This window comes from Fusarium keratoplasticum, chromosome 10 (genome assembly GCF_025433545.1).
Source record: "Fusarium keratoplasticum isolate Fu6.1 chromosome 10, whole genome shotgun sequence".
Taxonomy (NCBI): Eukaryota; Fungi; Ascomycota; class Sordariomycetes; order Hypocreales; family Nectriaceae; genus Fusarium; species Fusarium keratoplasticum.
Window position 1 is genome coordinate 1144193 of NC_070538.1, and position 12996 is coordinate 1157188.

Here is a 12996-nt window from a genome sequence, read left to right on the forward strand (position 1 = left end):
AAGTTTGTTTAGCCCGCTAGCTGCTATCAAATACCCTACAAGGATTCAGGCGCTTGGCACAAGACGCGTATTACCTGATTGAGAACATGATTGATGGAATAACAGGAACCGACGGTGTATTTATGATTAGTTATTCAAGTTATTATTGAATTGCGCAGTGATGCTAGGTGTGATTGATAAAATCAAGGTTGTTATTTCTATTGTCATGGTGAGAGCTCCCTAGGGGTGTATATCCCATGCGATTTTATCTAGGACTTTCAACTTTCAATCTAGGACTTTGTGATGTGACCCTGAAGTGAGGGGGAAGCTCCCAATTATTCCAACATAAGTGAACTCGGTATCTACTGCATCCGGACTAGATAACTCCTGGATGGCAGGAGAATGACGCACGCTTTGACATTCTACAAGGTCAGAAAAGTCCGACGGGCATTACTCGCAAGCTTGAAGGATACGAATGCCCAGGCTAAAATTCGGGGCAGCGGGAAGCCCTCGGCTGGAGAGACGCGTCTACACGGGCGATTTTCTAGTCTTTTTGCCGACGGCAAGCCATCTCCATACAAATGAGTCAGTCACAGAATAAACGATAAGGGCATTTATAGGAACCACAATTGGGTAGCTTGCTATTTAGCCAATTCTCTTGAAATTATTGCCCAAGCACTTCGCCCTGAGCCCACTCTATTGTCATCCATGCAATGGTGGAATCAACTTCATCCGTCTCCCCTGGCGTTCAGGTCGTGCAGAATGTTCCGTCACTGCCACTGCTTGAACGAGAAGGCCCGGATGCCTACACCGATCTTGTAGCCTCCGAGTTGGTCAATCCTAGCTTGCATGTTGACCAGGAATGATATTGACAACATCTGCAGGTCCACGGCCCCTTCCCCGATTGTTTCTGGGGTATGGAGGCACGACGATGTCGAGAACGGAACGCAGGTTCATGATGCTGAATACGATGAAGTAAAGTTTGTGTTGACCGGTAGGTGCTCGATTGCTCGAGGGCAAAAACGACCACTAATACGATCAAAGGCGAGTCGGTGTGGGAAGATGTACAGACGGGGAAGCAGTTTCATGCAGATGCTGGCAGTATGATATGGCTTCCCAAAGGCTCTCAGACGAGGCTTGTGAGCAGTAAAAATCTATCGGCGGCGTATGTTGAGTCAGTTTACCGGAAGCCTACCCTGCCCAAGTGATTCTAAACACGCCCTGCTTGGCACCGTCGAGGATGGAATGTGCAGGATCTAATAGATATCAGATCGGAAGGCATCCCGTGTTGGGTGTAATATACATATTTAAAACTGAATACTCAAGTCGAAGCAGCCTTTACAGATCCTTGCCTCAGGTGAGCACAGCGCTTGAATGGTCGCTCGACGCATTATTGCATCCTCCGGCTCAGCTACCGGTGGTAACTGCACTCGACAGAGCATGGTGATATTTGCAGACATGGCTCGAGTTTGAACGATGCCGTCCGTTGCGCCAGTGGCGAGTCTGCTAATTCCATTGCCGTCGTCGTGCCAGCAATAGTGGGCGATCACGTACAGCGACTTCTGCAGTGTCTGATACGTCTCAGAGGTTAAGCCAGTGCAGAGGCTTGACAAAATGTCAGAAATGGCGCCGATAAATTTGAGGTCATATCGCGATTTTGGACCGGTAAGTGCCTTGAGAGCCTCTTGATGATGGCTCATGATGACGACAAGTGACTCAGGGGCATCCACCAACAGAGTGCTCGAGGTATCCAAGTCTATACAACAATGAAACTGCCACATGGCGGACGCTATGATGGTTGACGAAAGGTTGATGAGAAAGACTGTCGCAGGGGAGATCTGCCGTAGGCCAGGGTCTAGTCGCAGAAGCGTGGGGAAAGCCTAGACGAAGTTGATGAGTCCAAGTCAATAGGAGAACGCGCGTTCAGCAGTACTCACTTCCCCAAGAAGAATTGCATGTTCCAAGACGGAATAGAAATCATCACGCATGGGCAGGGTCTCATCGATGAGGATATCAAGCAAGTCTTGCCGTACAACTTTGAGAGAGTCAATATGTAATGATAATGGGAGATGAAAGAAAGACCCGCAAGAACACTCACACGTCAGAATGAATATCCCATGAAACCATATCATTGCTTCTATCTGATACGGTGACTTGGCGGATGAAAACTCGAGGAGTTCTGGTGGAAAGTCGAGATAGAACAGCTCGAGAGAGTCACGGATCCTTTTCATGCTTTCAAGATCCCGAGCTGAGCTGAGGACATTCTGAAGAAGGCTGTGGCAGGGAGTTGGGTAAGAATGAGATTTCGGGAATGATGCGGTTTCTTCATGACAACGCACCCTAGTAATGGGAAGAATAGAGAAAAATAGTCATTGACGCGGCTGGAGGCGTTCGTGCAAGATCCAAACTCGGTGGTGGGTGACGCGTAGCACAGAGGGCTCAGTGTAGGGTTTGTATGCGTTTCAGCGTCAACTGGCCAGCTCACACGGGAGTGATGGAGAAGATCTAGCACGCTGGAGAGCAGTTAGAGGAGCCAAGTCGGCTTGGGGAGGAATAATGGAGGCGCTGTTGTAGTTTCGCCCTTCAGAGGACTTACGTAGCCTGAAGCTGGATGGCCCTGCCGATGCTGCTCAGAATTAGCATCCAATAGAGTGAGGATGGGATATACACAAGTAAGCCTTACCGGGCTGTTGATTCCGAGTACACGTTGTTCATGTCATTCGACCTCATATCGTTCCAGATGAGTTTTGCAAGATCGTTCCACCGGCGGGCGATTTGGACGAGATCCTCTTTCATGCACCACGTGTAGCTAGCCAGGATTAGCGCAGTGCACTGCGACAAGCGCAAATCAGCAGAATTCAAGGCCAGAGGCGGCATGAGCTTCAGGGACTCTAAGCGCAAAACATCGACGAGCTTGTCCCGCTCGCTGTCGAGGGCTGGCGGCAGGGCGTCTGGTTCCATCTCGATTGCAATGGCAAGAATCACTAGCAGCAGCTCCTGTGAACCATGCCGGTTCATGGCCTCCATGTCAACGGGCCCGTTTACAGTTAGATTTGTTTCGAGTAGGGGATGATCCAAGATCTTGAAAAATCCCAGCCTATCAATGTTTAAAACAATTGTATCGACAATTGATTGCGCAGTACGTTTGTTTAGGATGGGCGTCGTAAAGGTTGGCGAAGGATGATGTGTGGCAGATGGCCATGCTGGCGAGGATCGGGCCAAGGGAGCTGGGGTAGGAACTAGAAGGTCGTGAGAGAGCTGCCCAGCACGAGATGGCATCTCTGGGTTATTCCCAGGGGAGCTGTTGGCATGAACTGCATCATTCTCACCGTCATCTCGGCGAGTATTGCTGCGTCGTGTCGGAGGTGTTGCAACCTCATCAGCCAGCCACTCCAAGTTGTCCCGGGGGTGGGAGCCGGGAGATGCAGGGGCTGCCACCGCTTCTGCTTCTGAGGAGTCAGGGTCTGCCGCGCCGCCACCACCCTGGGAGTCCGCGTCTTCCACAGGTGGCGGTACCGGAGAGCGTCGGCGGACGGATCCGAATAGTTTCCTCGGCCGACCGCGGCGACGGAGCGGCCTATCCCGGAGGCAGGGGATATGAAGCCTCAAGCAGCGGCGGCAAGGCCTTGAACCGTCACATTGTGTTTTCTGTCAGGACGCCTTAGCCCGTGGCAAGTCACCCGAGGGGACTACTCACAAGAGAACAGCACTTGTCGCAGGCGTGTAGGGTATCAGGCATTGCGAGCCGTCCTGGAGCAGTCCGTGTACTGCAGTGTTTGAGCAGACTTGCCCGGTTGGATCTCTAGGTGCCAAAGTAGTAACGTCAACAACAGCAGTGCCACTGCCACTCTGATGCCGAGATGCTTGCCGGGCGCCGCGGGGCAATCTTAGTCATGAACTCTGCCCGCCTTTATCAAAGGTGAGCTAGATTAGATCGGCCAGTTAAATACTCTCCGTCGGGTATTTTTCATGAATCTCAGTTTTCCACTCCCAAACTCCACTCATGTGCGTGCTTGATTTTGCTCTCCATGACCCAATCGCCTCTTGTGCTTCACGTCTGCCATCCTGGTCTCTGTCTGTCGGGTGTCGAGGCCCAGAATCTACGAAGACGTAAGTTGACCCTTGTCACCCATCCCTTGGTGGCTACCCTGTACCTAGCCCCCGGCTCACGGCGTGTCGTAATCATCCAGTCATCAGGCGATGCAGGATAGCACTGACGGCAATTCATGAGCCTCAGAGCCCCTCACTGCTGCAGTTGATCCTCCCCCTGGGGCTGCAGTCACTGTCCATCCTGCATGGCCTCTTGGCCCTGTCTGTACGAGGCGAAGAGCGATCGTCTCATGATCTGCAGCACCACCAGTTGGCCCTTGGTGAGCTGCGCAAGGAGATCCAAGAAGCTGGTTTGAACCCCATCAGTACCCATCGGGCCCACAAGGTCCTTGCTCTATGCTTGCTTCTGTCTCTCTTCACCTTGCCGCGATGCGACGGGAGCTGGGTCCAGCACCATCGTGGCATGTTGAGCCTCCTGCGCTCTTTGGATCAGTCCGCCATCATTAGCGACCCTCTCGGAAGGTTTCTCCTAAGCATCTGTGCGTTTCAAGACATATCAGCATTATCACTGGGGCGTGGCCAGCTCTCTCATAAAGCCTGGCTTTCTTGGATGCTTCCCAGGTCGCGGGAGCGACCCGGCATCACCTTGACATCCCTCGAAGCGACCATAGGTTATCCTGAGACGCTCATCGACATCATTGCTCAGATATCTGAATTCTCGGATGACAATTATTACCTATACCTGCGGAGCCTGCATCACGGCGCATCCAACGATGCTATGGGTAAGTTACACCTGACCTGCTATCCTAGAACACACTGACCACGATGTCAAACATTGCAGATTCTGAAGCTTTGACGAGGACAAGCGCTGAATTCGAGACCTCATTGAAGGATTGGTCAATTCCAAAGCTGCCAGGTGACATGTCTTCTTTCCAGCAGTTAGCAGTGCGCCTTGCTTGGGAGACTATGAGAAAAGCCAGCCTGCTCTTCCTGTGGAGGAACTGTGGATTTCACGCCAACCTCTCGGAGCCGATACGTCCAGACAAGAAGACTCAAGCTGATTCGTGTACCGAGGAAATAATCACCAACATACGTGCTATATTTGACATGGGAAGGGTGCACCAGTTCTCAATAGGAAACGCCATGCTTTGGGCCGTCACTATAGTCGCCTGCGAGTGCACCTGGGCTTCCCAAGAGCAGAGGGACCGTGTCATGCAGCTGGTCGACGACATGGGACGTCTTTATACCATGGACCACGTAAAAAACTTGAGAACATTGCTTGTTCGACTGTGGGAGAGGTCCAGGGAGCCTTCACCTGGCTACTTAAGTTTGGAACACGTCTGTCAGGACATGGAAATGGTCGTCCCTTTGTTTTAGATAGATGCCCTGGATCTTTGCTGAGTAGCAATTCATCGGCCCTTGAACGCAACCTATAGACACCGCCCAGGGTATTCAAAGCTTGAGGGACACATTAATATGGACAGCCTTTGTCTGGCAGTATGCATCCAGCCCGCTCTCCCCCAGCTCTCTGCCAATACCACTCTGCTTGACACCACCGAATGGTATCCTCGCGTCGCCGTCGTTGCTGCTGTTGACCCACACCTGGCCAGAGGCCACTCTCGCAATGCACCTGTGCGCCCTTTGGATGTCCGTCGTGAAGACGGCGGCTCCAAGCCCGTACCGGGAATTGTTGGCGAGACGGATAGCCTCACTCTCGTCGTCAAAGGTGGTGATGGCCGCAACTGGTCCAAAGACCTCCTCTTGGAAGAGCTCCATGTCCTCTGTGACTCCGGAAAACAGAGTTGGTTCGACGAAAAATCCCTTCTTGTCAAGTCTTTTACCTCCAAGAACTAGGTCGGCGCCATCCTCCTTGGCCCTTTCGATAAAGCCAAGTACCCTTTCGTATTGAGCCTTGGTAACCTGGGGCCCCTGGAAGGTGCTCTCCTCAAATGGGTCGCCAATAATGTTCCAATCTCCGATACAAGTACGAAGAAGCTCGAGGAATTTGTCGTATACATTTTTGTGGACAAGAATCCTGGACGTGGCTGTGCAAATCTGACCTTGGTTACTCATCAGACCGACATTAGCCCACTTGCTGGCCTGCTCGAGGTCGGCGTCTTCGAAAACAATGATCGGAGACTTGCCGCCCGTCTCGAGTGTGATGTCCTTGAGATTTGAGCTGGCGAGCTTCATGATTTGCTTCGCCGTTCCTGTGCTGCCCGTGAAAGCGATCTTGTCCACGTCCAGGCTGCTCGCCAGGGCGGCTCCGGCGACTGGGCCCAGACCATTGATGACGTTGACCACTCCCGGGGGAAAGCCAGCTTTCAGCACAAGACTGGCGAGCCACAGGATGGACAGGGGTGTTTGCTCTGCTGGTTTCAGGACGACGGTATTGCCACAAGCGAGAGCCGGGCCGAGTTTCCATGAAGCCATGCCTATTATCATTGCTGGTCAGCGAGGGACCACCAGAAGTGTAGGACAGGCAGTGGCAACACACTCAAGGGATAGTTCCAAGGTATAATCTGAGCACAGACTCCAACGGGCTCCTTGATCGTGTACGCAAACTTGTACGGCTCGGCTCCGACGTTGGTCATGGTCTGGCCATGAATCTTGTCGGCCCATCCGGCGTAATAACGGAGCACGGCCAGCACTTCCTCAATGTCCTCTTCCAGAGCAACCTTGTAGGGCTTTCCGTTATCCCAGGCCTCTAGCGTGGCAAGTGTTTCCTTGTCCGCCTCGATAAGATCGGCGAGTTTGCTTATCAAAGCCCCTCGGACAGAGGGCGAGATGTCCCGCCACGACGCATGATTAAATGCGGCTCGTGCAGCCGTGATAGCAACCTCGACATCAGCGGCCGAAGCGGACTCGACGGTGCATATAACTGTCTCGTCTGTTGGGTTGATGCTTGCGATTTGGGCAGCGTGTCCGGGCAAGAATTCATTGTTGATGAAAAGGCCGGTGGGCAATTCGATAGTTCTCCCATTGGGAGCATCGAGCTTTTTCGTCAGGACAGACATGGCGAGGTTCTTAGCTTTACGAGTGCGATAAGGAGGCGAGGAGCTTACAACGTTAACAAGTCATGGTAAATATATCAGACATGAGTGCCTCGGTGAAAAAGAATGGAAGATTCCCTGACTGACGTGAGCTCCCCGGACGCCGTCTTCGCTGCCGACGGGAGCTGAATGTCCGGGAGATGGCTAATACTAGGTACCTTGTCAGGACCAATGAAAAAATTGCCGCCGGGAATTTTCCTTATCATGTGCCCGACTAACGGGATTAGCCCGCCACCTTGGTGACTCTACGGGGGGGATGGGCCTGATAACATGGCAGAGTATGGTGTATTAACAACTTCAGAGCAGCACTGAGAGATAAGGTCTGATAGAAAAAGACTCAACGAGGAGCATAAACAGTCAGGACTGGCCAAGTGACACTGCGATTGCACCAGGAACACAAGCCTCTACTCCAGCTGGCTTGACTTCGTTACCGTCTGCATTACAAACCAGCACCACATCCCAAGAGATCACCGCGCCGGATGCAAACTGTTTTATTCTCGGGAATCCTCAAACTCTTCCCCAGCCTTTTCCCCACAACTTTCCCCAGATTGTTCCCCGTATTTCCTCGCTCCTAGACTCCCATCTATCTCACCACCCCACACATAAGCACCACCAACACCTCATTCTTCCTCCCGTCTTCGTTCTCCTCTCTCTGGCCATGAGTCAACTCGACAGCCCCGACCATCCTGCAAAGGGTACCCCGTCACGAGACGAGGCGGCCATCGAAGGCCTTGGTTACCATCCAGCATATCGCAGAGTGTTCAAGACCCTCGGTAGCGTCGGGGCAGTCCTGTCGGTCGCTTCGTAAGTAGCCCTCTTATTGCTCCCGCTGGGCTCTTGTCTGACTGCCGGGCTTCTAGACCGAATGGCGTCTTTGTCACCTCGTACTACCAGTTCGTGTACGGAGGGTATTGGGGACTGTCGTGGTAAGCCAGCTCAACCCCTTGAGTTCCACTCGGCGAGAACTGACTTGCCATGTCAGGGGATGGATCATTCCTGCTATTCTCATGGTATCGCAGCCACTGGCTGTTGCTGAGCTCTGTTCCGCCATGCCTGTCAACGGTGCCTTTTATTGGTGGGCCGCCGCCCTCGGCCCAAAGCGCGTGTCGCGTGTCCTGTCCTTTGTGGCTGGCTGGATCAACTGCATATCACTCATCACCAGTCTTGCAAGTTTCTCATATGCCGTTGCCAGCTCCTGGGCCGTCATTATCTCCATGCTACATCCGCAATGGATCCCTACTAATGCTCAGATCATGGGTGTCGCCATGGGACTCGTCATTCTCTGGGGCCTTCTTGGTGCTCTTCGCATGGAGAAGTTCACTTGGTTGTTTATCATCACCAGTACGCGTCTGAATCTCCTCTTACGACCATGGCTGACTGGTTATCCTCTGCAGCTTCCATCGTCGTCCTCATCAACCTGACCTACGTCGTCGCCCTTCCCACCACTCATTCGGTCCAAGACCGTCGTTTCGCTACTGGTGCTCAAGTCTTTGGAGAATACACCAACTTTTCCCTATGGAATAAAGGCGTCGCCGTTCCCATGTCCATGTTCACTGCCGCCTGGGTCATCACCGGATGGCAGGCACCAGCCTTTATCGTCGAGGAGACACAGAACGCCCAGATCACAGCTCCGAGGGCCATTATAACCTCGTACTCATCCATCGCCATCGGTGGTGCTATAGTTTCCCTTGTCACGGCTTTCTGCACCTCGGATATAACTGCTGCAGCCACAGACCCTAGGTTCGTCGTATCCCGCGCTGTCCTCTTCCGGGCTCTTGATCGCTGACCGTTATTCCAGTGGCAACCCAATGTTTATTCTCGTCATTGATCATTGGGGATTAAAGCTTGGCGCTGCTTTTCTCATGACTCTCATGAGCACGATCGCCATGGGCGGACCTTCTCTGCTGTTGACCTCGGCTAGCCAGGTTGCGGCCTTTGCCAGAGACGGTGGCCTGCCGTTTCCTCACGTCTTTTCTTACATCCACCCGAGGACAAACATGCCTGTCGCCACCATGGGCCTTCTTGTCGTCGGTGCTTTACTCATTTTGCTCTTCTCTCTCTCCGTCGTGGCGAGGACCATCATCTACTCCCTGGCTGTCATCGCCAACATGATGACTTATGCCTTGCCCATCTTCCTCCGTCTTACTTGCAGCCACCGTTTCGTACCCGGTCCATTCAACTATGGAAGGCTCAGCAAGCCCATTCATTTGTGGGCTCTCTTGACCATGGTCTACTTGGTTGTTATGGAATGCTTCCCGGCGTCGCCAGTCTGGGATGCAGAGTCTTTTAACTACAACTGGGCCATTCTTTGCGGGCTTCTTCTTGTTTCTATGGCTCTTTGGTTTGGCATCGGGCCAAGGTACACCAAGTTTGATTTGCAGATTATCAATGGCCAAATGCAGCAAAGAGGCCATACTTTTATCGACGGCCAAGTAGATAACGCTGATGAGCAGGGCTCTAGAGGCAAGGTGTCGCGTAAGCATGATGTCTAGCGTGGAGAGAGCGAAGGGTTATTGTAGTTCGGAATAGTCCTTCTGTTATAAGTCTTGAGTATATTACCCTGAGACGTCACTATTCGTAATGATAACGCTCTAATGGGCATCAGTCACAATACCGCTATGAACACATACGACAATGCGGGCTGAGTAGGATCGGAGACATGGAACATCATCCCTCACGCTCGCTTAAAGAATGCAGTGACCGGGAATAAGACTTGACGTCTCATCCCCGTCTTTCCTGAGGGCAAATCTTCCTAATTCGAGTCCTTGGGCCACAGACTTCGGTTAACTTGGCCGACTCTGAGACAGCATCGGGTAGAACAAGCGATGGTCATGTTGACGTCATTGTGGGCCTTCTAAATTGGTGCTCACTTCAGTTGTCACTGGTAACGTTACGAAACACCAACATCGATAATTCGCCCCTACACAAGGTTTAGGAAGTTAGAAGCGCGGGATACAGGTATAGAAGTAAGAGATTAGAAATGCCTATGTCTCCTGCCTTATCTAGACTAGGGCTTGACTGAGAGCTGACTTGAGGTTAGTAGCTCTGAGTTGAGTTTCGCCAATACTTGCCTATGCGGTATACGTTCGCCTCATGGAAAGAAACAAGCTTCCTGGGGTTCTACGCAACTGAGGTGAGACTACCAAAGACAAGAAAAGCTGGTTGGTGGTAACAAAAAGAGAAAAACACCAACAACTCTGGTGATATTTGGCAAAAAAACAAGCTCGACGTGGGCCTGATTCGAACAGACGCCTCCGAAGAGAATAGATTTCTAGTCTATCGCATTAGACCACTCTGCCACCACGCCTTGGACGCTTGTGATTCGTTGAAACACCGGGCTGCAATTTGGGACTGGATGGCTTGCCAGCTTGAGAGAATTCGTTGAACAAGTCGCTCCTAGTTGGAAGAAGTCGGAAAGAACAACGAAAATCATGAAAATCCATAAGAGTTCTTTTTGTGTTTGCCACGGTGCAGTCAGACGCCTCCACCAGCCAGGCTAGAAGCGGACGGGACCGGAGCACATCATCATGCCTGCTCACATTAGAAGCGAGAAAAGCGCTTGTCTTTCTACAAGTAACCACTTTCCCAGCCATTTGTATCATAGAGAATCACCAATCAGACCCGTGATTTGGTAGCTCTTCATAACTATAGTGCTTGTGGCGTTTACTCACTAAGCTCTCTAACGTATATATCACCTTTCAGCGAACTCTCCTCGTGTCTCAATGGAGAATTCAAACACTAAAGGTGTTGCTGGGCACTTCTAATCTCTTCTGCGCCAGTTATTGGATGCCATCGCATTACTCGCTTCCGTCACATTTTCAGATCCAGTGTTTCCTGGACGCGCGTAAGCCCTGTCATACACTCGACGACCATTCCTCCTGTCTGGATGCCGAGCCACCAGCTTAGCAGGGATCTTTTCCGCCAGCGACACCTTGAGCGGGCCTCCTGTGGTGGTGCTGCCGTTCAGAGCGTCGGCTGCGGCGAGAGCCTCCTCCTTGGTTTCAAAGTCGACGAAGCAGTAGTGGTGTCTGCCGGGCTGTGCCCTGGTGCTTTCATGCGGCGTGATTCGCTTGCCAATTGCAGTTCTAACACATGTCAGCCAAAGGGTTTGACTCAAGATAGAGTCTCGCATACGGGTTGAAGCCAGTGAAAATCTCGGTGATTTCACGTTGATGTTGAGCTTGGTCAACCATCTTGCCCAGGCCACCGACATAGAGCCTCCTCACCTCCTCACTACGAATGGCATCGTCAAAGTGATCCATTGCCCAGTAGGGACCCTTCTCCTCTCCCTTGTTGTTGAGTTGACCGATAGGAACCCCGCCTTCATCTGACTTGGTGCGCCAATCGCCCCATCGGCGAGACGTAGCAGGTTCATCGCCAAAGTTACGTCGAGGCTTCTTGGGCTCACAAGGACCAACCTTGATGGACCGTCCACGAATAGTTGCACTCAGCGATTCAAGGGCATTCTGAGCGGTCTCACGGTCGGGAAAGTCGACAAAGCAGTACCCCGGGTTTCGGGCACTAACAGGGTCGATGGAGATGTGAATCTTATCCAGATTGCCAAAGCCATTGCTGGAGAGGACTTCCTCGACGTCGTAGGGCTTGGCCTCGTAAGGGAGGTTACCTGAGGTCAAATGGTCAGCCTTCAAGACCCGAGTCTAGGCTCAGGATTGTCGTGCCTATGTAGATGCGCCTGCCCTCGGCGATGGCATCCGGCTGGCTCTGGGAGGCTCGTTCCATTGTTTCCAGGTGTCAAAGACTGAGAATATTTTGAGTTTCGCGTTAAGCGCCGACTCAACACCTGGCTCGTGTGGGTGGGGAACATCATCGGACCGATGGTCAGTCAAGAGAGGTACCCTACACAGACCGAAATGTCAAGAAAAGAGGATGGTTTTGCTACTGGGAATGGCCGAGAGAGAGTCTATCTACTATTTGGGCAAAATGAGCTTATTTTCCATTTTCTCATGTCTTCAGAAATACAAAGAGTGCCCAAGTTCTGAGGCTTCTCATCTCAACACACGTCTTGATCATTACCTAGCCTGTCTCAGTTGAGGCCACATCCACACTCAGCTCTCCACAATCGAGATCCCAGGTACATGCCGGGATAATGGCGTGGTAATTAGACTCAGCGGTTAACTACGGGGGGCATTGTGTGTCTAATGGCTTGCAGACTTGTAGGCGCCAAGCGCGGAACACATTCCACAAGCGCGTATAGGAGGGGATTGCTCTGATGGACAAGTTGGAGACCTCAACACAATCAGACTTCAGAACGATCACTTTGACTGCTCTGACAATGAATATGGAAAGTTGGTCTGAACATCCGTTGCTAACGCTCGGTGCCATCCTCCCAACTTCTGTTGCCTATGAGCTGATTGCTCGACTGGGGGTCAAGCCCTTGTCTTATCACCGGCAAAACTTACTAACTGAGAGCCTGCCACGAGCCGGTAGAAGCGGATTTGCGACCTCTTCGCGGCTAAAGTTGTGACCACGACCGGGAGATTTGTGATGAAGCAGGGATGTGGAGCGCTTATCGATGGCGAACGCGTCGAAAATGGATCTCTTCCCGCGCTGCACGACGGGGACTCCCGTGAAAATCTTCCGCGCAAGCATGATAAAAGCGTGTCTTGCCGAGTTACATCCAGGGTACAACCAATCAAACTCTCTCCGTTCAACAAAAGGCGTGATGCCATGCGCCCATCCGATGTGATGATGCAAGTCACGCAAGCGCGAACTCGAAGAACTAACAAGGGTTGATGACCTCCAATGGTTAGCCTCTGTGAAACTTGAACAGGCAACAGGGGCCTGCCAGCTCCTGATAGGTTCGATACCGTGGACAGAGGGTACTGTACCTGAAACAAGATGTCTCAGCAAAGTTAATTGCTGGGTAGCATTCATGCAGCTATTCACTGCCCGT

General features: G+C 52.0%; 5 protein-coding genes across 5 annotated transcripts; 2 read left to right on the forward strand and 3 right to left on the reverse strand.

Moving 5' to 3' along the window:
* Positions 1-1286: 1286 nt before the first annotated feature.
* Positions 1287-3057, reverse strand: NCS57_01223400 (Zn(2)-C6 fungal-type domain-containing protein; the record flags this gene model as incomplete). Its single annotated transcript, XM_053061911.1, has 6 exons — positions 2663-3057; positions 2576-2605; positions 2319-2492; positions 2078-2253; positions 1917-2014; positions 1287-1859 (listed from the first exon to the last, which is right to left on the reverse strand). Exons 1-6 carry the CDS (start codon positions 3004-3006, stop codon positions 1287-1289), a joined length of 1395 nt encoding a protein of 464 aa, XP_052908439.1. The 5' UTR covers positions 3007-3057.
* A 923-nt stretch (positions 3058-3980) lies between these two features.
* NCS57_01223500 (uncharacterized protein) lies at positions 3981-5406 on the forward strand (the record flags this gene model as incomplete). The annotated part of the gene is made up of 3 exons (XM_053061912.1): positions 3981-4089; positions 4170-4811; positions 4871-5406. Exons 1-3 carry the CDS (start codon positions 4008-4010, stop codon positions 5404-5406), a joined length of 1260 nt encoding a protein of 419 aa, XP_052908440.1. The 5' UTR covers positions 3981-4007.
* A 75-nt stretch (positions 5407-5481) lies between these two features.
* NCS57_01223600 (Aldehyde dehydrogenase) lies at positions 5482-7046 on the reverse strand (the record flags this gene model as incomplete). The annotated part of the gene is made up of 2 exons (XM_053061913.1): positions 5482-6464; positions 6527-7046. 2 exons carry the CDS (start codon positions 7044-7046, stop codon positions 5482-5484), a joined length of 1503 nt encoding a protein of 500 aa, XP_052908441.1.
* A 694-nt stretch (positions 7047-7740) lies between these two features.
* On the forward strand, positions 7741-9574 carry NCS57_01223700 (Amino acid transporter; the record flags this gene model as incomplete). Its single annotated transcript, XM_053061914.1, has 5 exons — positions 7741-7886; positions 7943-8008; positions 8065-8423; positions 8477-8822; positions 8881-9574. 5 exons carry the CDS (start codon positions 7741-7743, stop codon positions 9572-9574), a joined length of 1611 nt encoding a protein of 536 aa, XP_052908442.1.
* Positions 9575-10842: 1268 nt separating this feature from the next.
* On the reverse strand, positions 10843-12692 carry NCS57_01223800 (uncharacterized protein; the record flags this gene model as incomplete). The annotated part of the gene is made up of 3 exons (XM_053061915.1): positions 10843-11167; positions 11217-11706; positions 12503-12692. The coding sequence occupies 3 exons, from the start codon at positions 12690-12692 to the stop codon at positions 10843-10845; spliced, it is 1005 nt and encodes a 334-aa protein (XP_052908443.1).
* Between the last annotated feature and the right edge of the window lie 304 nt (positions 12693-12996).